The 25,560-nt window shown below is 37.0% G+C and overlaps 1 protein-coding gene across 2 annotated transcripts in view; it reads right to left on the reverse strand.

The window, feature by feature from the left end:
* KITLG (KIT ligand) overlaps positions 1-25,560 on the reverse strand; it is a 53,864-nt gene that overhangs the window by 23,047 nt on the left and 5,257 nt on the right. For both annotated transcript variants that reach the window (XM_075748254.1, XM_075748261.1), the window contains exon 2: positions 5,018-5,131. In XM_075748254.1, the coding sequence (XP_075604369.1) occupies positions 5,018-5,131 (114 nt within the window). The remainder of the gene's footprint in view (positions 1-5,017; positions 5,132-25,560) is intronic.

The following is a 25,560-nucleotide window of genomic DNA, read 5'->3' on the forward strand; positions in this document are numbered from 1 at the left end:
AAGATAAAGCAAGTCCTTACAGTAAAAATTATCATTTACCAATGTCAGTGATTTCTTTTTTACTCTGAGGCATATGATGGAAATATCATACTTTAATTTTGGCTGCCATTTCTACCTCTCATTTCTCTCTTCCTCATTGCCCTTTCCTATTCTTTAATGCCTTGCATCTCCCTTCTTTGCATCCTTGGCTTTTCTGCAGGAGCTTCCACTTTCTGTCCATCATCTCTGCCATCTAGTCTATCTATCTCATCTGCTAATGAAGCAGTTAATAAAATCCTCATCATTTGGCTTAAGACAACATGCTAACGATTTCCGTTCACACTTCTTACAGCCATAAGTGGCAGATTATTTGCAGGATAGCAACACTGGTTCATTTTTTATAACCCCTTCACTCAGGAGAGTTAAATCCATTTAAAAATAAATATCGAATGTTGCAGAGAGTGTAAAGTACACATTTACAGCAAAGATGCAATGTGAAGGCAAAATGTTTGAAACAGCATGTCTTGAACAAGCAACCTGGTCAGTAAATGTTGACTATTGTTTGGGCTTCCAATATTCAAAGAAAAATCTGCTTTAGAGAAGTAGATCATGGAAGAAGAGGTGAATATCTTAGATTTTGTTAATGGATGAAACCAAAATGTGTAGGTACATTCTATACATACTGCACAGCTCAGTGAGAATTCTACTTATATGTAGGTTTGACATTCATATTTAACAAACATATATACAACAGATTCCTAATTCTTATTCAAAATCAGAGTCACAATTACAGCAACGCAGCTTTCTGCTGACTTACTGTGCTGAAAAGAACAATGGGGACAGGCTTTATTGACAGGTGCTGCAATTACAGTTTCATAATACGGAACATTTGCTCATCAAGTAATGTGTTTCCCTCCAGAGATCTTCATTAAAAGAAGAAGCAGGAGTGCAAGTGATTAGTAATGCAAAATGAATACTCTCTAAATACTTTCATTCTCTATAGGTATGAAATTATGCTCATTTAAAGTTCTCATTATTTAAAAAAAAAAAAAAACAAAAATGATTGTTCAATTGTTCTTTGCTTCTTAAAATAATTTTACCTAGGACACATTCATATGACAAAATTATACTTGAAAGATTTGAATAAATTTAATTTTACAGAAAACACAAGTCATTTTTATATGAACAGATACCACTCGAGTTTGGTCTTAGGTTGATTAATGCTCAGAAACCTTATTGTTATTGAATCTGCTCTTTCCTTCTGATTCTAGCTTCTGGTATGAGTCTAGTATAATGCTAGTGAAAATTCAGATTAACACCACTAAAACCAAGTTACATGATTTCTTATTATCCTCAATTTATTACTCAACACAAAGTTGATTAGGCAAATGGCCCATATTTTCAGGCACTGCATAGTGTGTCTTACTGATTCTCCAATAGCTTAGGCTTAGAAGACATCCTTGGTCTATATTCACAGAAAGTGTTGACTGAGGCATGTTCTTCTCATATTCCTAGAATACGATACAGTTGAGCAGAACACAACTGCAGACATGCTCAGGGGTTTCCCACCAGTGATGTAGGGGGTTTACAGTACTTGGAACAAGAAGCCCAGAACCAAATAAATGAAGACTTGGTTGTATCAAGCTACAAACAGAAGCATTTGGTAGGGAATTGTGGCACTGTTTTGCAAGCTGTAGGTGAACTGCAGTTGAGGTAGGGAAGAACAGTAGGAAAAAGGAACAGGGACATAGATTCATGTTGCAAAGAATTTTGGCATGAGATAGGAAGAGTATGAGAATTTGCCTGGAGTTCATCAAGGAACATCCTTCCCGTGGCCATGAACAGTGTAACGGATACCATGGAGATAATGAGGAGAAGCTAGGACAAGGGGGCAAACTCAGCATGTGTTAAGACATCACAGGCAGTGTTAATAGTTAGTGCCTTTGAAGACAAAACCAAGAAGCTTGGCATTGATAATGAAAAAAAGGAGGAACAGCTTGAAGGAAATAAGTAGAAGATACAGGGTCAGAACAGCAAATTAACAGACAGAAAAGGGCAAAATTATAGAAGTCAAAGCCAGAAAAAAGACTTTTCAGTAGACTGGATTTTTATCCACAAAGAATTGGAAGAAAAGTGAATTTGTATGGACAGAGAGCTACAGAAACATTTTTTCCTGTTATGACAGGAAAACCAACGGAGGCTTTAAAAGTGAACATACAAGGGTCTGTGACATGGCAAGAACCAAAATGGACACCTTTGTTATAGACCTGAATGGCTGGGGAGAGATGGTGATATACCTTTACAGTGAGGAGAAAAGGCCCAGGGAAGACTAACATTTTACAGAGATGAAAAGATCATAACCCGCCCCAGTGGAGGATTCAGGCCATATTGAATCTAAGCTGATGTCTGAGAATTTGTGATGAGACAGGAGGAAGACAAGCCAACATCCTAAGCTAAATGATAGGACTTGTGTACTATTGCTGAACAGCTAGTTTATTGCACAGAGATACAGGACTATACTCCTATGGGTGCTATGTCTGATTTTGAAGATATAGGTCATCAGAATATCATTCCTTATTTTATGGCAAAAAGCAGAAGATGTACAAAAAAATTTATAGTAATTTACAAGAGCTGTAGGGTCTCCTGAACTAGATTTTTAAGCAATATCATGTTGGAGTCCATATTGTATTTACTAAGCATATACTCCATATAGCATAAAAAAATCGTACTTTTTAGCAAAGTAATGTGATCAGTCAGTATTCTCTGTGAATTTCTCCCTTCTAGTAATCACACTGTCAGCTAATGATATTTTGCATTGAAAGTACTTTAAACCTTTTTTTTTTTTTCCCATTTTGTTCTCACTGTCAAGTTGCCATGGTGTAGCATTTCAAGAGAATGACCAACTTGCAATATAGTCAGTTTAATTGAAACCAAGAATTCTTATACTAAATTTAAGATACTAAACTTACTTCCATGTTATCCTTTCAATTCTCAAGTGGCTTTATAGAAAATATTTCTGCGTGAAAAATCTAAGCAAATATTAACACAGTCAAAACAGGGATATGGGCTTTCCTCAAAACATTCTCAGATGCACAACTCAAAAGAGAGACAACCCAGGTGTTTGGGCTTTGTATTTTCTTCATCTCTCTGTTATTTCTCTAACCCAAAATATCTTTGAACTTGCTAGATAACTTCACCCAAATTTTGCATTTGGTAGAGAGATCTGAAAGGTATGGGTGTAAGTCAGGAGAAGGCCTGTACAGCATCCTCCCTGAGGAGTGGCCAGAGGAGCTCAGCCCTACCAATTCTGCTCAGGCTTGGCAGCAGCAGAAGCGCAGTGCAAGCTGGACAGTTGGCAGAGGTTTTCTTCCAGGACAAGCAGCACATACACCAGAACAGTCGCCACACAAAATCCTTCCTGCCTAGCCAGCAGCCCAAGGGGATATAAATCCGGCAAGAGCTCAAAACATCGCTCAGGTAAGCATCATGCCTAGGGGACATGGGAGGGAACTAACAACCACATTGCATGTGGAGAACTAAGAGGGGATATGGAGAAGGGTGGGGATATGGAAACATAGTGCAGGGATATTTGCAAGAACTGCAGTTGCTGGACTAGTCTGGAGGAAGATGTAGGAACACGATACAGAAAGTCACAATCAAATTAAAGACTAACCTATTTTTTATGATATTAGTTTTTTCTCATAATTTATCTCAAAAGCAAAGTGTGATTGCTCAAGCTGCATGCAAATTTTTGTAATCTGTATTTATACATTCTTGAAATTTAAATTGTACCAGAGGGAAAGTTAAAGCGTTTGTTCTGAGGATACATAATTGACAAAAGTTATTGCTAACCCTGTACTAGACAATTTCACCAGCCCTCCCAGGAGTTCTGTTGTTCTGTCATGCTTTCAACAGGTTTAAATCAAAGCTTAATACTCTTTCAAGAGATGAAATATTATCTTGAATAAACATGCCAATACTTCAGAATTCTGCCTAAAGGGACTAATGTGAAGCGCTAAGCATTTGAATAGGACTATACAGCACCCTCAGAGACTTATACTATGTACCACTGTATATAACAATGCCCAAAGAAAGCAAGTTAAGAACACTGCACTGGCAGCAAATGCAAGGGACTCCAAATTAAGTGTTTGATAATATTAATGCTGGTATTGCAACTGTTTTTCCATATTGACGCCATAATTTTCAGCTGAAGTCAATAAATAGATGAAGGTATGCTTGTTAAGTGCTCAGTACTTATTATTTCTTAAAAACTTTTGTGTTAGATCCTGCACTACTGCAAGTTAGCATAACCACTGACTTCAGTGGAGTTAAATACCAACTGATTTCACACAAAGAGATGCAGTTTTTTAGGCTAATGCAGTGTTTAATTAAGTATCAGTTAAAATGTACTTAAATGAATTCAGTTCTTATACGAAGCTGTGAGTCCTTCAGGCTTAAACTTCTAGGTACACCAAGTAGAGAGAGAAACAGGTAATGAGCGTAGCCCACTCACACCTGAAGATTGTAAGAGCTGTTTGACTGCTATTGCCTTGATTGCTTCAACAATGTCTAATATCATACTATTTTTTTAATACAGCATAAGCTTCCCATATATCTAAGGTAAAGACTTCTGGTTTGTTTCTGTTGTGTTTGATGCCAGTCTGTTCCACACACATCACTAACACAAAGACAATAATCTTTCATCTGCACGGGAAGCAATCTGATCCCTGACAATATTTGAGGAAATCAAGACTTTTGACAATTTTTATGGAAGTCTGGAGGGAGGAAAACACACATAAACATACACTCTGGCTTGGTCAAGAAGATCAACTCTTCAATGAACTCTGAAACTATTCTCTAGTCTCTGCAATAAGTTTTTGTTTTGATCAAGTGACAGATGTTGATGGACTTATTTTATTTTTTTTAAATATTCCTCTGGTTCTAGCACAGATTTTCTAACTTTGCTAAAAAGTGTAAGTGCCATTATCTACTGATTATTGTTTAACATAAAGAATAATTAAAAAAAAGAGCTACTTACCAATTTTGCAATGTCATTCACATCATCTGTCACTGGATTCCCGCAGGAACTCTGGGCTTTGACAAGAGGATTAAGTAGGAGTAGTTGAAGACAAAAGCAAGTGATAATCCAAGTCTATTTTGGTAAAAAAAAAAAAACACAAAACACAACAAAAAAACATAAACCAAGAAATTCCAAGTAATCTCCAAATGTGCAGTAACAAGAGATTGTAGTAATGTTTTTCATATACAAAGTCTAGATGCAACAATACTCTTCGTCTTTCATGAGGACATACTCATACCACTATGGTATAATCTTCATGGCAGGGATCCACAGAAATGCACTTAATGGATCTTTTCTGGAAGCAAGTACCTTTGAAGTAATAATGGAAAACCTGGTATTGAGCCATCAGATTACTTGTGCAGGATCCTGCTTAGGTGAGTTTCTGCAAAATTTACAGATATCAAAGAGAAAGAAACAAACTTTGCAATATCTTCATCATCAACATAAAGCTAACTAAATACTTGTCATTCACCTGATAAGGTATTTGATAAACCTGTGCCTCTAATGAGATAATGGATGATAAGGAACAAAATGATACCAGACCACAGCAAGATAAAAGGAGAAAGTTCATAATCACAGCCATTACATTGGGGTACTTAAACTGCAAGCTAAACCACAACTGGACTCTGCCCAAATTGAGATCTCAAGCAGCAATACATTTTCTCTAAGTGACGTGGCCTGGCCTCTCAGGAGCGGCAGCTTGGCTTTGGCACTACGTTCCCCTCCTAAATCCTATTAGGAACAGCAATGCAATGTACTCACACAGGCCTGTGAGACTCGGCCAGAAAAGCACCAGATAACTAGCTGCGATGCACCTGGGTGTCTCCTTGGCTACCCTGCCTGAACTTCCTCGCCTTCTGTTGTTCCTTGTGCTTTGCTGGTTTCCCACCAAGCCCTGTGCCAAGTTTAAGCTGCAGATCTTTATTTCCAGAATGTTAAAGCATTTAAGTTATGGATAATCAAAAGTTGCCTCGGGTTGTAAAGCTTTTTGTGCCAGCTGACTGAAGCTGTCAGCAAGAGCCGATGATGGTGTACATTTACTGCAAGTATGGAATTTGCCTGTGCAGGCTCCTGAGCCTCCACAAGGGCAGGACTGAGACCAGAATTTGCTTTTGCACAAACCAAAATACATCTCAGCCCCATCTGTCCCCTGTGACAGGCAGAGAGCTCCTGTCTCCAGCCTTGCCTTCAAACGCTACCCAACCTTTCAATTTAAGACCAAAACAAATCAAACAATATAGACAAAGCCCTCTAGGAAAGCAGAGAGAGAAAATCACAGATTTAAAAGATTAAGTATCATCATAGTAACCTAGAAGGGCTAAGAAAGCATGATGATAAAGATCAGTTGGGAGCTACATAAACATGATGGAACAGTGCCAGGCACTTTACCTAGAGCTGTTAAATGACAAGTAAATCTGTCTATTATATGTCTTAAATCTTGTGTGTATCGTACATCTCAAGTAAAACTGGTCATTGGCTTTCTTAGAATACGGCTTCCTGACTCACTGAGGTAAAGCCAGTGTGGGCTTTACCTGGAAAAGACAATCCAGCCTCCGTCCCCTACCTCTTGCACTGGCAGTACACCAGCAGTTACACTCACTGGGGTTCTGGGATGTTTCCCTGACGTGTTCTTTGGAGATGGAGTTCACACCAGAAATCATTGCTTTCTTTACTGGGTTCCTCAATATTGAGTAGTATGTAAAGGAAGATGGGATTTGTTCACTGACTTGTGTCACTGTCATAGGACAATGTTTAACCTAATAGTCTAATAATCAAAAAAAGTAACAAAACTTTAACTGGAAATATTTTTTTTTTTTTTTGCCAGATCAACTGAGTAATGTTAATAAAAGCAGCAGCACATTTCAAATAAAACCAGAACTCTGATGCATCTTGTCAATTATCATACTGTTGGATCTAAAGACAATCCATACATGAACCTTAAAATCACTACACATTTTATAATTATGCAAATCAATAAGAACACACTTTTTTTTCCCTATGTAAATAATGGGATTTAAAAGTATAGTAATTTTTATAACTGCTATTAAAAACAAATGCTTTGTAAATTTTGAGATGATTTGAGGTTTTTCTTGATTAGTTGTTCTCTGTGTCATCCAACAGGAACTGAAAATCTGCAAAATACTGCTAGTTTCAACATGCCTATTATCCAAAATCTTTTAATTATTTGCACTTACAAAATATTTATATTACACATGCCTACAGGCACATTGTATGTAAGGACTGTATAGATCAAAGACCTAAGCTATTTTCGTGTTACTTACTAATGACCAAACCTGCTGTTTGAGCAAAACTCGAATAGACTGAATTAAATCAAGGACAGAACAAATGGGATCCTTAAACAACAGATTTATAAATAGAGATTCCAGTTTTACACTTTACTAAGCATACATGAAAGTTACCCCTACAGCACTCATAACAGATTTCCATATATAATTACTTCTAAGCCAAAATGGGATTTTGAAAGCTGGCCACAGGATTTAATATCACATCATCTACTAGCATTAAATTGAAGATATAGAAAGCAGACCTATATACCAAAAGGCTTCTTCCTATTTTTGGCTCAAAAATTATTCAATTGTTTTTATATTCTGAAATCTCTTAAATTCTGAATATTTAAGTTGCTTTTGTGAAAGAGGAAAAAATAATGATTGGATTTGAAAGGATCATTCAAATAAAGGATTTAAAGTATGCGCTTTCAATCATTCTGCAAATGATTGTTATTATCGTCTATATGCCACAATCTATAATTTCAGTTAACAGTGTTTTAGAGGCTTAGGTAGGGATCCAATGTATTGAAGGCCACCCTTTCAACTGTAAATCAACAACTTTCTTATTTATGTTCTTAATTTATGATCTGGAGTGTTGACAAAGGCTGCTGAATGAGGGCTTTATCATCTTTTTCACAGTATGCTATCAAAGATACTCAATCACACTGGTTAATATTCAGTTAATACTTAAGTGGAAAGCAACAAGGGGAATACCACATTGCTAAATAAGCAAAATATTGTAAAGTCTGGACATTTCCAAATATCTGCTTTGTACTGATAACAATTCTAATCATAAGTAGGGAGAAATCATCCCCAAAAATGCAAATAAGAAAACACAAAAAAGCATTAAGCACAGGGAGAGGTAGTAACTACACAGCTAAATGGGTTTTCATTATAAAATTTCTTGCATTAAAATCATGTTAGCCATGGAGTTCTGTAGCCCAGTTTCTTTGAGCAAATCACCCAACTAACCACAAGCAAGCCACGGCTGCAGTAGGGTTAGCTAACAATGTAGAACAATATTCACCCTGGGCCAGGCTTCCCAAATTTATTTTTCACTTCTGCTAATGCTGGGATAGGAACTTTTCTCAGTATTGGCTCCTCAGGCAGTGTTCGCATGCTGCTTTGCAGAGGCACAGCTTGTGAACTTCTTCCATAGACAACATTGGTTGGGCAGTCATGGGTAGCTAACTTAATGTTCATACTTTCTGCCTTAAAAAGCCTTTTGTAAGAAGATGAAAATAGCAAGAAAAGATCTTTCTAGCCTTTTGGGTTTTTTAACCACAAAGCATCTAGAAGCATACAAGCACAATAATTACTTCATCTGTCTGCTAATCTATTTAGTTATTTAGCTGTGCTAGAGATAAAGTCATGGAAGAATTGTCTTTAACCAATTAAGAAATTTACTGTCAGTGTGGAAAAATCTTAAAGTGAAAGAAGAGCATTTATACAGAACATAATTCTCATTTTCATGGTATTCAGCGATACCTTTAGCCATGCAAATGACAGCGCTAAATTTGGTACTCTAAATGGCTGTGCATAAATACTGCTTAAATGCCAAATATTGCTTAAGCTCCAAAAGAGTGAGTTAGATGTGGAAAAAAAAGTCACTCACCCATGACCACCCAGCTCTGGAATAAATGAATTATTTTGGCAAGTACATTTGGAACTGGAGAGGTCCCTACATGCTCTCAGGTACACAGGAGATAACTTCAGTGTAGCTGGAGGAACCACTGAGTGATCCCTGAATAATGCGTAGTTGAAGTGTAAGTTCAGTGTGTACTCATCACTGTCTTTCAAAAGACTGGCACTAGTCTCACCAAATACAGTAGCCTATCAACTAGGGTGCTCACTAACAAGTGACAGAGGTAATTCAAATTCATGTAATTTGGGATCTGTTCCTTTGATATCTACCTTGTAATTACCACCGGAGGCACTTTCCCACCTATGATGGCTTCCTAGCCAGAAGGGGCAAAATGGGGGTACACTGGTGTTCCCGACCCTTGTTTTTCAGAACATTTATGTATTTCCACTGGCAAGCCACTATGTAGAAAAAAAAAGACATGATCGTTGCACAGGCATCAGAACGTTTATGTGTATCCTCGTCTCACACATGCTCCTCCATCTGGGCACCCTAACTTCTGGGAAGCTCCCCAGTCAACATGTGAGTTCTCTTGAACAACCTTTTGGCAGTACATTGAACAAAACGGAGACTAACTCCAGCTCAGTGAGTCACCCTGCCGGGGTGAGACACCTAAAAATCTCTGGATCACACCCTATATGCTTTGTTATGATTACAAAAAGCAGATGAATACTTTTCTAGTGACTGATACTATGCTTCATTTTTTTTAACACTGATGTGTAGTAGGGAGAACGATGATAAAAGTAAACAAAATCCATCAGGGGGTATCAGAGCGATTTATTTGGATTCTGATTTAAACACAGACTACAGAAATGCTGGTCACTCTTTTTCAGAGTAAGTTTTGGAGTGCTTTAGACATGAAATATTTGAACACATATTCAGTTACTTACAAAATGCAGAATTCTCTTCTGCCCAGTTCTGCATATAATATCTAAAATACATAATACAAGAGTACTTTGTGGGGTAAAGGGGAAGGTAATTAATGAGTTATTGTTACAAACATAAGCAGGGAAAGGTGCCATTGCCCCCTACATTCAAATAAGTTCAATGGGCATCCTGCTATCACAGCTGTTTGATCTTTTTGTGACAATTCTGTATTTGCCTTTCCATGATGTTCCCAACCATAAAACCTCTTCCCCCTAACCTTTGCACGCTCACTTACTTTCCCATAGGGGACTTCTGGAATGACTAATGACAACTGACAAGAGCAGGATTTTTCAGCTAATTGCCCATTTGGTGACAGAATGCTAAACTGGCACTTTCTGGACTCCACCAGCCACATGTGCAAAGGAAAAGCCAATTGCTCTATCCAGATGCTTACAGAACTTGTTCCCTTCTAAGGTACACTCTTAATGAATCAAAAATAACTCTATTCAGGTCAATGAATAAAAATAGTCCGAAACCTGTTAAATGCTAATGCAGAACTACTTTTTTTCCACTACTTTTTTTTTTTCAGCTGGAAGGAGAAACCATTCTCTAGTTCTGTCAAGTTATGTATGTTTTTTTTTCCCTGAGACAGACAAATTTAAGATACATGGTCTTAACTGTGCTGAGAAAATGATGAATCACACTATTCTTTCCCACCATTCAGATCTTGAGAAAACTAGGAAGCTGCTTAGACTATATGCCAACTTCATTTCATGCAACCTCGGGCCAATTGCTATTATCCTCTACCCCTTCCAGCTCTCTTTAACAGATGCAGAAGCAGGAGGCTGCTCCAGCCAACGTGCTACTGTTGCACTTAGTAGGTGCAACCAAACTCCTGCTGTGTTCTGTTTGTGTGCTTCAGCTGGAACCAGGACAAACGTGACAAGCAAGAGGTGTAAACCGATACGGAGTTTGTCTTGCAAATCAATGTAATCCAGGTATTTTGTAATTACATTCAGTAAACTACAAAACAGTGCTTTTAATGTGTAAATTAGTGTATTGATTTTCATCCCTGTAAGGATACCAATGTAAAATATTTGGCTGTTCTAAAAATGTTGGCCTTTGGCTCTTTATCTGTTCCGTAATAAATTTTGTCCATTCTTTAATCTCACTTGACAATCAGGGATTCAGGCAGTTTCCATGCATCCTAAATCTGTCCTGGATGACAGCCAGTTTGTTTAGTTCCCAAACACTGGGAAGTGAAGTTACCAAGAGACAGGTAGTTACATATGGACGTTGCCTCTGGAGCTTGTGTTAATGGCGTCCAAACAAATATTTACTGATAATCATCCATCAGGTGGCATTCTAGTTCTGCAAAGAATCAGGAGTTTTATGGACAAAACCTTTCAAATGGAAGAAAGGTTAAAAATAAATTAAAAAAAAAAATCTATTTCGACAGAAATCTTCCTGTTAAGTCATAATCAGAGCTTATGAGGACCCTCAGAGGTCCTGCTCTTAGCACAGTCTTTTTAGGACATATGTATTGGCAAGAGATACTTTTCCCCCCCTCCTTATAAACTTCCATTACAATAATCCAGGATTGGTACTGAAATTTTATATTTTTCTATCCCACTTCAGAGTGATAACGACTGATATTTACTTGTTCTGTTAACTGAGACACTGAGATCCAAAATACCTACACAATCAAAATAGAAGTAAGTAGAAGACCAGACTTCAGTTGACTCAACAAAACCTCCCACAAACTCCAAATAGGAAGTTGTCTTTTTTTTTCCCCCCCCTCCTGGGAACTTAGGAAAGATTTTTCTAGCATAAATCCAAAGGCATTTTTAAGTAATTGAAAGGGGAAGGCAAAGTAAGATACAAGATTATGTTGGCTGGGAGGACAAGATTCTCACACTGTATGGAGATGGATGATCTGACTTCCTCAGGGAATGAAAAGACATTCTCTTAAGCTAAATACTTGATTAAAGATTGTTTTTAAAGATCTAGTTCAGATGTCTTTCTTCTTTGCCAAGTTTGTGCAAAAAAATCCACTATCTTGAATATTCTTTTGAATTATAATGAAAATGTATACAGAGCCGCCCTTTTTAATCTTAGAACTTCAAGCACCAGTAAATGAAATGGAATAAGAGTTGTTATAGAAATTCTGTACCAGACCTTTAATTCTTAACATCTGCTACAAAGCACATGGAATTTGGGTTGAGAAAACCATTACACTGACAAAATTTAAAAAAAAAAACCACCAAGAACAGTGAAAACATTAGCTATTTTGATACTTGGCTTATGATGAACCTCATGTACATGATGAAAATGTCTCTGCCCTCCCTAGTATTCCATTTGTAGTATGAAGTAAAACAGGTTAAGTGTATTCTTACTCTTTCACACACATAAACTTTCCTAGAAAGTAAACTGCATTATAAATCTGAAGAGTTTTCACTTCATGCTTGAGCCTGTGGAAAGCAAACATCAGGAAGAAAATATTCTTATACAAAATTAAAAGGTTTTTAGGCATTTTTTCCTTTTCATTCCTTTTATACTTTCTTGCATAAGCAGAGGATGATTTTTGAAATATAAATCACAGACTAGTGAACTTGGTCTTAAACCAGACATGTCCTCAGAAAGACACTGTTCTGTTTCTGAACTCTGACTTTCTTTGATAACAACCCTGATAGGCCCTGTATCTTTATAGGGGTATAAATTCAGAACTAATTTCTCTGACTTGCTCGATATGAGAGACCTCATTACAAAAGGATAATTGCTGAACATAGACTAAAACTAGATGCCAGTACAGTTGAGATTAAGTGTTTCATCCACCTACCTTAAACGTATTACATTCTTACAATTACAAGCTTAGATGTGATTAAAGAACACTGTTGGGATCTCAGGATAAGCTTTGACAGTGCTGAAGGATCATATTTTTTCACATCAGTATTATGAGACTATATACCATGAGATTATTCATTTCCTGGCTTTTTACAGCTGCTGTCTACATTGGTGGTCTACAAGAGCACTCAGGATAAGGTTAGAAACAGAGGTTGCATAAATGATGATAAAGATCATGGGATTGAACTCCAGCAGCTTTCCTCAGTCCCTCTGCCATTGTGAAGATCTTATGACCAACATCAGGCAAATGTGGTACTTTGCAGTTCATCCAGAAAAACTCTGGCATCATCTGCTACTAAGGCAAATGATATCAGTAACCTAACTCCAACATACAGGGATAGGTCTAGGCAGTCCTCCTCAACAGACAATCAAAAAACTGGTATTCTTGGACCATAAATCTTTTGACTGACTTTATCTATCCCATTCCACAGCAGGCATCAGTTTTCAAAGTCACTGAGGACTTCAGGTAACTCCTGGGATAGGTAGGCTTCAGATAACAGTTCTGTAATATCCCACTCCTTTGATGCCACAGACTGCTTACATTTGTAACAGGACTGTATAAAACCAAATAGAAAGAGTGGAGGACTATAGTGGGAGTGGAGGGAATAAGTGAGAACGGAGGGAATAATCATAGAATCATAGACCCATTTAGGTGGGAAAAGACCCTTAAGCTCATTGAGCCCAACCATAAACCAAACATTGCAAAGTCCACCACTAAGCCATGTCTCTAAGCACCACATCTACATGTCTTTTAAATACCTCCAGGGATGGTGACTCCATCACTTCCCTGGGCAGCCTGTTCCAGTGCATCACAACTCTTTTGGTGAAGAAATTTTTCCTACTATCAAATCTAAACCACCCCTGGCACAACTTGAGGCCATTTCTTCTTGTCCTATCACTTCCGGCTTGGGAGAAGAGGCCAACATCCACCCAGCTACAACCCCCTTTCAGGTAGTTGTTGAGAGCGATAAGGTCTCCCCTCAGCCTCCTTTTCTCCAGACTAAAGAACCCCAGTTCCCTCAGCCATTCCTCACAGGACTTGTGCTCCAGACCCTTCACCAGCTTCGCTGCTGTTCTTTGGACACGCCCCAGCATCTCAATGTCTTTCTTGTAGCGAGGGGCCCAAAACCAAACACAGCATTTGAGTGAATCTTGGGAAACTGTTCCAGGTCCTCACTGTTCACACGGTTAAAAGCCTTTTTGTACAGTCCAGTTTAAGTGTACTGATAGCAGTTTATAGCAATGTGTTCTCATAGCAACACTACTCCTTTGCTTATGTAGTTATACTCCCATCTTTCCAGTTTGTTTTCTTGATGTATTTATGGACATCAACACTACTATCCAAGTCCTTGTTATGACTAATTAAAAAGCCCATCTGACTTCCAGTGATCCATGATGCAGAAGCAACATAAAACTCCAAAACTCATGGACAATAAACAAAACGTTCCCTTTCTTTTACATCCTCTCAGATTACAAACTGTATTTATTTACTCTCTATAGTACCTTAGTTTCACAGGCTCTCCTCTCCAGCAAATGTAAATAGAGGATTACCCTGTCTTTTACTGATCATTGTTGCAGCTACTACAATGGATGCAGTATCCAGCCAGGTGGCTGCTTCTGAAGTAGAGAGGAGTGAACAACTTAAAATCAAAACTTTAAGTCACGCAACTTTTAAATGGGATTGCTTCTCATTAGTCAGAGCAGTTTCTCCCATTAATAAGTAACAGCTGACATAAAAGGTATTCCCAATTTACTCACAGAAAAGGTGGCTTCTCTGGATATATTCCAGACCTGCATGAACTTAAAAATGCTTGGAACAGGAAATTTCAATGCACCAGAACTGAGAAGTTTTCACTTTGATCCCTCAAAACCTCAGTTGATAACATTTCAAATTATGATATAACAAGTATTTTATTCTCTTGTAAAATGTTGGTGAGGAAAGTGATTTTGTATTTTGAAGAGATGAAAAAAACCCAAAACAACCAGATGTTTAGCCAAGCCTGTGGTCAAACGTCAACTACAACATTGGTGAAAGATCATTCTGCTTTTCAGCTGCTTTAAATCTTGGATCTTTGAGGATACTTAAGGGATATTTTAGGTTTCTTTTCATCACCAGTAGTGACACCTACATTTTTGAACGTAAGTAATAAAAAGCTGTTACTCATTCTTTCAGAATTCAAAAGATACTTCAAAAAAGTATCAAATTCAAAAGCACTATTCTAAATCTACATGATGAACTTGGAGCATGTAACAGGTATGATAACTATTCTTCATACACTGTTCTGCTGTAGGATGAAAGTGTCATTAGACAACTCAGCTGCAGAAACTGGGCCAGGTCCTGGTCTTCCATAGAGAAGCTTGAGTTTCTGCTCCTTCCCACTATTTTTCATTTAATCGAGACATTTATTATATTGACCATAATGTCTATTAACAATGTGCCTGTATACTGTTCATAATTTAGAAATGTAGTTTTACAGATTTAACGCAGTGTTTTACAAGCATCTTGCATAAAAACCACTATGCTAAGTCAATATAAGACCTAATATGTGCCATAAGTGAATTTAACATAACAGTGCCTAGCTTGCTGGAAACAGTTTGAGTTTTAAAACAAATACATAACCCTTTCCACACCATTTTCTGTTTCCAACAAAACACATGTTGTTAGGCAATGAAGTCAGCTTCTGGCCCCATGAACAGCCACTGCCGTCATTTTAACAATAATGTATAGTAAATTTTTACAAAAACTGCGGGAGGTTTCTGGAAGAGAATTTTTCAGTGGAAAAGATTAAAAGCACCTACAGGCAAGCTGTTTAAAAGCCAGCATACTAAAAAAACAACAAAAGTGAAAAATGAAACCTACGTCTCCTGGCTTTGGTTCTAAGTTTTAATTTTCCTTTATCAGGAGATGCAGAAAAAACCCTGAGGACTTTCAGCGTGTTGAAGTTACTTGTCACAATAAAAATCCTATTGTTCTTTGTTCATTTACATAGTGTTTCTTGATACAGTAGTTAGCTAACCAGAAGGTCTGTCATGATATTTTCCTGGGAAACACGTAACTTTAAATCTTATCATTCAAAAACTTGGAGCACATGACTGCATATTTGTCAGTAATGAAATGAAGTTTCAACAAGCCCATCAGAAACAACGTTGCTAGGCTTACATTCTCTCTAAACCTATTTAAAACTATTAATTTTCAAGATTTCAGTAGATCTTGATTTTGTACTTCTTATCACTGTACTTGACAAACTGAGCTGTACGTATTAGTAGCGCACCATGAAATGCTTATGAAAATCATGCAAGTTTATCTCAGTTGTTTCCAAATAACACAGAATGAAATAAAATCAGATTTAAATCATTTCCCGACTGGGAAAAAAACCCCTCAACTTTTTCCAGATCTGATTTCAACTCTGTTCTCTCATATTTACTTAGGAAAGCTACCCAGTAAATAATTTTACTTCCAAAAAATGCTCTAAGCTCTTAGACAGCATTTTATTTCCAACATGATTTGAATAGCATGCTTTCCTATACACACTCAAACCAAAGTGAACAATTTAGCTTTAAGGTAACGATTTGTGAAAGAATAACACAATCTTACATTTACACTGTTATTAGAATATAAGTACATTAAAAATGGATCTATTTTTTTTTTGTCAAAAGAATATTTATCCAAAGTGATGACTGATGGATGAGATTAATCTCAAATGCGTTGAAGTTACAGCTTGTGGGACTGCAGACAAATCAGGTAAATGCCACATCAAATTAGAAACTAATCTTCAAAACATTTAAGTATGCTTGCAAGACAACGTAAGCACTGGGCAGGCAATAAGCCATTTACCTCAGCAAGCTGGAATTAAAATATATTATGTATTGTCTAAAAGCAATTACATTAGTATATTAGTAAGAAAAAAATCAACTATTTTTTAAAAAGTTTTCAATCTAAATTGAAAACATTTGCATATGTCAAAGATACCTTAGTTGTTATTATTATTATTCCATCTGCACATCGTTTTACCATAGAAAATTAATAAAAATCCTTTTTAAAGATTTACTAAAATGCACTGTGCCATTGTTCATTTTAAAAGTTCTTCCTGAAATTATTTTCCTGAGATGTATGTATTACTTCTTTTTTAAAGAAAGCAAATTGCTAGAACAGCCATTTTAGGAATCTGAAACAATGTATAAGGTTGTTCCAGGACAATGTAAGTTGAAGATGGCAAAAATGGGATGGACTGATCAAAATGCTTCCTATAACATAAAAAGCCAGCAACTGCATTACTGCATCAGAAACTCAAGTATATTTTGAATTCCTATGCACCTCTGAAAGGGGAAGACATACTTTTAAGTGCCTTTTCCTGTTGATGCTGAAGTACTGTACAAGAGCATCTTTCAAGGATGGTCCGTGGAAACTCCACTGTCTTTCAGTGGCTACAGCCATGCAACACGTCAACATTGCATAAAATTTTATGAGTTCTAACCATTCATACTCATATGCTAAAAGAAAGATCTTCAGTATAAATGTCTCAGCTGTCATTACTTTCACATGTAATTGGAGCTCAGCTACAATACATTTCAAAGTGTTTTCCTTTTCTCAAAACTAAAGGCTGAATTGTTACAGATGGTAATTTTGGCAGATGGTTGTATATGAAACTGAGTTTATAATTAGGCCAAATCTGACTTGCAATTAAGGCAATGAAGATTTGGAAAATAAGAAGTGTCAGATCGGTACATGATTAGTCTGGTGGCCACAGAAAACTGGAGAAACCTGACCATTCACAGTTACAGAATACATTGCCTATATGAAAATTTCTTCCTAACTGCATGAATTAGAAGATGAGCAACCTTTCATGCTCAGAGTGTAAACTAAAGTAACCATGGCTTTTTACCTACTTAAGTGTATAATCCTTTTTTCTTCATTCGAGGTTAATGAGATGGTCTGAAGCAATCTAACAGCTCCCTGCTGCTGGGAGAGGGCTCTCAGCGTCTCATTCTCCACAGCTCCCCTCCCTCTGACATTCACCTGACCCCTCAGCAAGTCAGTAAATTCACAGACTGACTAGCCAATTCAGCTCAGAGACAGAAAACTAATCCTTGAGGAATGAGTGGAGGAGGAGAAGAGATGTGCGAGGATGAGAAGACTAGGACTACCCCTTTCGGTGGAAGTGACCTCTTGGGCTCACTCTAATATATATCAAGCTGCATTTCAAGCCATATTTTATCTAGTGTCAAAAACCTTTCCAGGCTGGTAATTGTGTGTGAAGGTAGCATTGCCTGTTTTAGCATCTTCTGACTTTCAATTGTGTTAAATATTTCTTTGCTCTTGCACCAAGAAAGGAACAGTAATGTCCAGTAATCATTCTCTCTACTATGTCCTGGGTATCACTCAGTAGCTTCTTGCCCTCAGCTTTCAGTCCCCCTTCATGTGCACATTGTTTCCATATAACGCTTTTGACTATTTTAGGACCACTATTTCTATTCTTTTTTCCGATGGGGTAAACAGGACTTTTTTCAAGATGGCTGATGATCACCATCATAAAAGCACTCCCCTTTTACATTTCTCTTTCTGCTCCTACTGCATCCCAATATGTTGGTTGATTTGTTCTACTACAGGTACAATACATGGATTTTTCATCCATTTTTCCTGACCAAGTATTGCTACAACAACATTAAAAAAGAACTTTTAAGTAGTTCTTATAACTAATGAAAACTGCTGTTATTAATGTAGTTACAATTAGTTCAAAATATTCATTCCAAAATGCATTCCCCTTGCTCTTCAACACAACGAACTCCACTTGCCATCATGCCATCTGTTCTCCTATCTTCTTTAAACCTGTACAAAGTTCCTTAGAATCTCTTTTAGTTTCAATTAACCTGAGTAATTTATGTAGCTTGCACATGTTGTTATCAATCTGTGAACCCTCTTACCAGATTGAACTATATGAGGTTGCTGACAATTAGAGAACATTACCTTGTAGGTTTTTGCCATGTTACAAATTAATGACTTATTCCTACACTGTCTTTCCATACCTAAATATTTTTTTTCCTCAAACTGATAAGGGAGATACAATACGGGGCTACTTAGGTGTTTTTTCTTAGATTTTTTAAAAAATCTAAATAAGTAATTTCAATGCTTTCTCCTCATTCATCCATTTTGAAACACAAAGAATTTTAGTACATTAAAAGCACTTCTTTTACAAGAGCTGGGTTTTTCCATTCCTTTCATTGAACACTATATTAGTAGGGTATATATATATATAATAGAGGCAAGCTGTTAGGAAAAATTCTTTTTTAAACTCTGGACATACTCATTAACTCTAAAGAAAAGAATTAAGAGTTAATGTGTTAGGAGTTACTATGTATTTAAGAAAATGGAGGAAACACCATGATCACCTATTTTTATCAAGTTATAAACACCTTGCCTTTACTGCAAAGTAAACCCAAGTTATAATTTATATCCTGCCCCGAACTTTAGATCTGTCCACACAAATTGTAATTCTAACATCCTGGTGGTTTGTGGATGGTTTTAGGGTTGAGGCTGGTTTTTTTCGTTTGTTTGGGTTTTGGTTTTTTTTTTGATTGTTTGTTTGGTTTGGTTTTGATTGGGATTTCTACAACTACAAACTCCATCAAAGTGTTTCTAGTACTTCAGTGTTTCCCCACAATTCCCCTCTGTTTCCAGAAAGAACAGGCACTTTCCTATGATATAGGTCAATGTGCAACTGCTCTCAGCTTAGAGCAAAGAGACACAGGATATATCCCAGCTAACTTCACTGTCACATAATTGTGACTGCAGAATTAATATGGATGTCATTCAAATGCTGCCTCAATGTTTTTGCTTGAGTTATGCTAACTAGAGAGAAATGTAAATATCTAATCTTAAACCTGAAGCTCCACTTGTGGCTTTCCTTAAAAATTGCAGAAATTGTGGGGTAAACACACTGAAAGAAGAAGTTGAGTCAGTCAGTTTGCAGCTCGGTATGACTACGGAGATGCTGATACAACTGGAAGAAAAACAATCTCAGAAAAAAGCTCCCTAAGTCTGTACAATTTTGAAGATATACAAATGCCTATTAAATACAGATGCCTATAAAATATAATGCTACAGACAATGGTAATACAGTACTTTTTGAATTTAGTATGTAACTGATAAGAAATGTTAGGTATCCCCACAACATTTGCAATGATACAACAGACCGCAACCCTTTGAAAAAACAGCTATTTTACTTTAATTTTAGTGATGATTTTCACAGGGGTTACTTATAAAAATGCAGTTGTAAATTGTGTGTAGTGTGTTTACATCCTATAGAGCTTTACATCTGGTCAAAAGTATTCATTTGAATTAGAAAGAACCACAGTTGTCAGTAGTGACACTATTCTGGTACACATTCAACAACATTCTTGTTACAGATGTGCTGATAGAGAAACTCATGCAAATATTGACACAATACAATATGATTTCTTAGATTATTTTTACACCTAGTTCTCAAAAGTTTCCTAGGATTGCTCTTAAATAAGACACATTAAGTTGCCTGTGCTATCATGAAGTTTCATTGGCTTCTGCAATTAATCTCACTGAAAATATAACCCATCACTGAGAAGATTAGTGCAAATCTCCTCAGAGTATACACTTTTCAATGTCTAGACTCTAAAATTCTGGTAAGACTAGTTAGGTATTTTCATAAGTGATGTGGTTTCTTAGCAAGTTTACTTAAGTGATACTTGTCAACTTGCACAGGGGAAAAAAAAGATCTTCCCAGTTTTGTAGGAATTATGCCATTTACTCTGAAATAAGTAATGGAGTGTGTATGTTAAGAAGAAGAATTTATCATAGTGAATAAAGCCAAAAAGCACATCATAGTTTGACAATTAGCACTTTAAACAGGTACAAAATTCAACAGTAACTGAAATAATGTTCTTGGATACAAAGCAAGAGGGACTTGTTTCAATAGAAATAAACCAGTAGGCTAAAATCAGATTAACTTCACATATGTCTCAGACCATTTGTGAATGTCAACAACATTCTGTTACAGTGGGAAATGACCAAAAGTAGTGTAGACAATCTATTACTCGCAAATGTCTAGTTGATCCCTAAAACCTGTGTGTGAGAAAAGATTTTTTTTTTTTAAATGTGCTGAGGAGAAGGAGAAGAAAGACAGGAAATTCACTCCAGTTGATTCAAAAAATGTTTTAGGCCAGAATTTTTTAAAGGCCAAATGAAAACACTGAATCAGATATTTCTAACTTGGTTAGGTAACAAAGATGAGAGATAGAGGAGAAAGCAATAACTATTACTTCTAAAAGGATTTCCTTTGGTGTCAATAAGTACCTGACCCTTAAAAAAATTTTAAAAGCAAGGATTTTCTTAATATATTAAGAAAATTCTAATATTCTAATATATTAAGAAAATGACTGATGTTACAGAGATTAAGGTATTACCACTTCTAGAAATGGCAGACCAATATTTCAGAGGGCTCGTCATAACTGTAATAATAGCTTATGAGTGTCATTATAAACAACATATTCCACAGAACAGTGAATTCATTCTAATCCTGAGACACTTAGTTTTCACAGATGAGACAAAATACAGTAAAAACAGGTTGTTCAGAGGATTAATATTTGAAGTGGGCCTCAAAAAGATAATGGGCAATAAAAGTGGCCACTGGACAGACTACTATAAAAAATGTAGAAAGCATTCACTGAAGACGAAGCTTAGACTGTGTGGAAGAAAACAGGATGGTGATGGACGCATCTTCAGTATTTTGGATGCTAGAGGTGCTGAAGTTTTATTGTCAGGGATGAGAATGCTGACTTAAACACAGCAGAGGCCAGGAAAGGTGCACAAAGAAATGAAGGTAGTTTTCTTTCTGAATGGGGAGAGGAGAGAGAAAAATGAAGGATGAACAATCATTTTTAGATGTGGGCTTGAGATGTGATGATAGAAAAAAGAATCCAGAAATTTTGATCATGGACATGGGGGGTTGTGGAGGAGGGGACAAAATCTTTCTGCATCTGTGGCAGAAAAAAATTGGTGGAGGACTATGAACACCTCCCGGCTTTGGAATGGAGTCTAATTTTTTAAAAAATAGCAAGATTTTCACTGATTTTAGTAGCCTGAAAAAAGGGGTTTCACTGCCCAGCGTTATGCTATTAAAGGAACAAATACTGAAGAAATTTATCTAAACAGTTTGGAACAGACTATGATTATGGCCAGAATTTTTAAAGGACATGGATTTAGAGACTGCATGGCAAATCTAGGGCACATTCTTTGCCAGGGATTATAATACAGAAGATCAAAGCAGCTTCAGTGACAGTATTTAAACTTACAGTTTATAAATAAGGTTCATATTTCCTTGAAAATAAAGCAATACCCATCAGAACCATTTAAACTGGTGTCAAATACAGCGCTGACAGTTTTTCCTATTAGAATATAAATGCAATCCACACATTGCAGAACTACAGTAATTTGAAAAAGACAGCAATTATGAATATTGGAGATATATATTTTCCTCCTTTTTAAAATAACCACCAAAAAGCTCTGTTTATTCAGGAACATATTTTTTAATCCAAATGAAAGAGGGTGCCAAGCAGTGTTATACAAGCTTCCTAAATTCATTTGACTGACTAATGTTCCTATTCCTGCATGCTTCAAAGTAGTAAAAGAAAAACAAGTCTCAGGAAGAACTGACATTCAGATCTATAGCACTTTAAAGACATAATGCATAATATTGTCTGCTTACCATTTAATGCAAAAGACAAATTTTGCTGAGTTCACTTAATGACGAGCAAATGGAGCCTGGAAATTAGAGGGTTGGAACTCAGGACTTCCAACCTTTACAATAAACCATTAGCATGTTTAAATGTCAACCTCCCTAAATTTCTAAGCACTTCTTTTCATTTGGTGAATTATTTTGCATATATGCAGCATATTATTAATTTAAATGTATCATACCTGATTCCTTACTGCCTTATTTTAGTCCATTACTTCAGTTAGACCACAAAATTCAGCACCTTTATATCCTACTCCCATTTTATACACAATTATGAAATCTCCATAAACAGAAAGGAATTTTTTTGATCAACATGAAATGGAGGAACAAACTTCCCTACACACTTCAAAACCTCCACATTTACAGGCATTGTTCAAAAATCACACTTTAAAATAATGAATCTTCTACATCAGTGTATTACTCCACATTTTCAGTATGTGCTGTAGACATAATTTACTCTCTCATCCAGGAGCAACTCTTACAAAAAGAGTTGCTGTATGATTTGCACAGAGTTCATTTTCTGTTCTAAATGGAAATAGATTGTCAGGACACGCACAACTTAGTTTTACAGTCTGACTTTTATTGCCAGAATAACATTTTTCCAAAAGTAATTAGAGGTCATGTGTTACTAAACAGACCACAGAATCCATCCAGAGATGATGTATCATACTGAAAACATAAATGGGAGACAATATTGGTCTGCTGCTACTAAGCAAGCACAAGGTAGCAAGGAAAATTTTATCTTTCCCTCATACTTCCAAATTCATGTACAATATACATAACTATCACATATCATCATAAAACTCCTTTCAAAAAAAATAAGCATTATTACGTTCTTCCTCAAAAAAATGAGGAATTTACTTTACCTGTCACTAAATTCTGAGTTTCACAGTAAAGAACAAAAAAGCACAAAGAAAAAGCTATAGATCCATTTGACAAGAACGGTTTAAGATTCTCCTGTACAGGACTCAGATAAGCCTTTATTCTGAGAGGTTCTGTTGTGCTATGCCCTGCCTTAGTTCTTTCATGATAAATCATGGTGTCAATTCACACACAGATTATGTCTCTACTCTAAAGGAAATACACACCGTTGGCACGTATTTTTGCACACATGTTATTCTCAGCTGAAACTGAACATTCCTGTGACTCAGCTGTGCCCACATTACATACAGATTTTCAAATCTCTCAGAAAGAAGGCTTGCACACCATGCTTAGGACCTTCACTGCACACAAGTTTGTGCACAAACATAGGCTGGCATCCAGATGAAGAATACTGGCTATGTACAGTTGGTTTTGCACGGTGTGTGTTCCTCTGTATGTATGTAGACACTGGTTCAATGAGGTGAGATATTCGGATTCCTTCCCAACTTTCATTAGTTACAAGGAAAAAAAAATTTTAAATGGTGTAGTTTATTTAGGAGGAAAGACAGCGGAAGGCTATCAGTACATGTAATCCTGCCTACATCAAATAGAGATAATCCAGCCAAAGCAAATGCAGAATGTATGTCCTACCATACAATAAGTAGACTGCATACACTTAACGTAGTTCTAAAGCTATACTTAGGGTGCTTCTAAAAACTTTTAAGGTACATCTAAAGAAGAGATGGTAGAGCTAACTGGATTAAACTTATCCTTGGACTTAACTGTCAGTGAACTGATGTCCCTGGAGCTGATGGCGGCAGAACAAATGAAAGGCAGAAGACCAGCTGAGTAAGACACAGAATGAGGGTTTATTGCCACTGAGACAGTTAACGTGATTGCATTGAAGCCAGGTTCAGTCACATGGGATTGACCAAGCTACAGGAACAGATAGGACTGGCAGATTGATGTTTTCAGACTCTGATTCGCAGATGCCTAAATATTTCTGAACGGAGGTTCAGAGGTTGGCATGATTCGCAATTTGGACTTGTGGCCTGAAATACAGCCCCCCTTACATTCCTAGTTCATGTGTCAGTCACCATCAAGATTGAACAAATAAACCTAGCAGCTCAGTTAATTTGGTGTTAAAGTATGACTTAACTCAGGGGAGTTAAAATGTTAATCTGTGTGGACCCAGTTCAGATTTGGAGCAATGCTAAGGTTACCCTTCAGATTCAGAGTCTTGACTTGATTTTTTTTTTCTTTTTTTCCCTCTGGCACAATGCATAATTACTTATATAAAATAGAAGAGCTTCAACAAGACAGACTGGATGGTTAGACCCTTTCTGGAGGCCTAAGTTCCTATCCAAGAAAAGATGTGAACCTGTGTCTCTCTCACTCCAGTGAGTATGCGTAGGTAAATTCTTTTAGATTAGCCTTTTTTCTGTCTGGATTGAATCAAGGTTGTTCACAAACCCAGAAGTAATCTCTGTAAACCACGCACTCATCCTTTTGCGATAGCCTAGCCTAAACCTGCAGGCTTTGCAGAACATCAGTGTGAGCTGAAGTGTGCAGCCCACCTCTGCCCTAACCCCAAGGCTGCCAGTACATGTCCCGCTGACTTCCCAGCTCTGCTGCCCAAAATCAGTGAGAAGCTGGTGAAGGCAGGGGAGTACTGAGAAACCCAGCCTGGATCCTAGAAACTCTTCACTGGAACATTAAGAAATACCATGCAAATGGCTGTTATACAGGTGCTAAATTGCAGATGGTAGAAGAGGTAGCTCTTGAGGCTTGGGCTAAAAATGATCTTGAGAGTCATTCCTGAACCTGATCTTCTCTACCCAGTAGGTTTTTCAGCAAAAAATGAAGAAAAATAAAAATAACCAAATACTGCAAGTCCTGCATGCTTACAAGTGCTCTTTAATAGCAGTGAAGGTTTGGGGCTAGGAGGTATCTGAAAGGTGGGTCTACAGCAGACCTGCTTGAGAGACCCTCCCAGGAGCATTGACCACTGTCAACTAGTGACCAACTATTGGCCCCACGAGGTGGGAGCCTGCACTTGGCCCCCCAAGCCTGCACCAGCTGGTCTCACTTCTGATGCCACCTCAAGTGGTGATGGAATAGCTGGAAGCTCAGGATTTACTCACTTTTCCAAACAGTTTGCTCCAAAGCATGACT

The sequence above is a fragment of the Balearica regulorum genome, chromosome 1 (assembly GCF_011004875.1).
Source record: "Balearica regulorum gibbericeps isolate bBalReg1 chromosome 1, bBalReg1.pri, whole genome shotgun sequence".
Taxonomy (NCBI): domain Eukaryota; kingdom Metazoa; phylum Chordata; class Aves; order Gruiformes; family Gruidae; genus Balearica; species Balearica regulorum.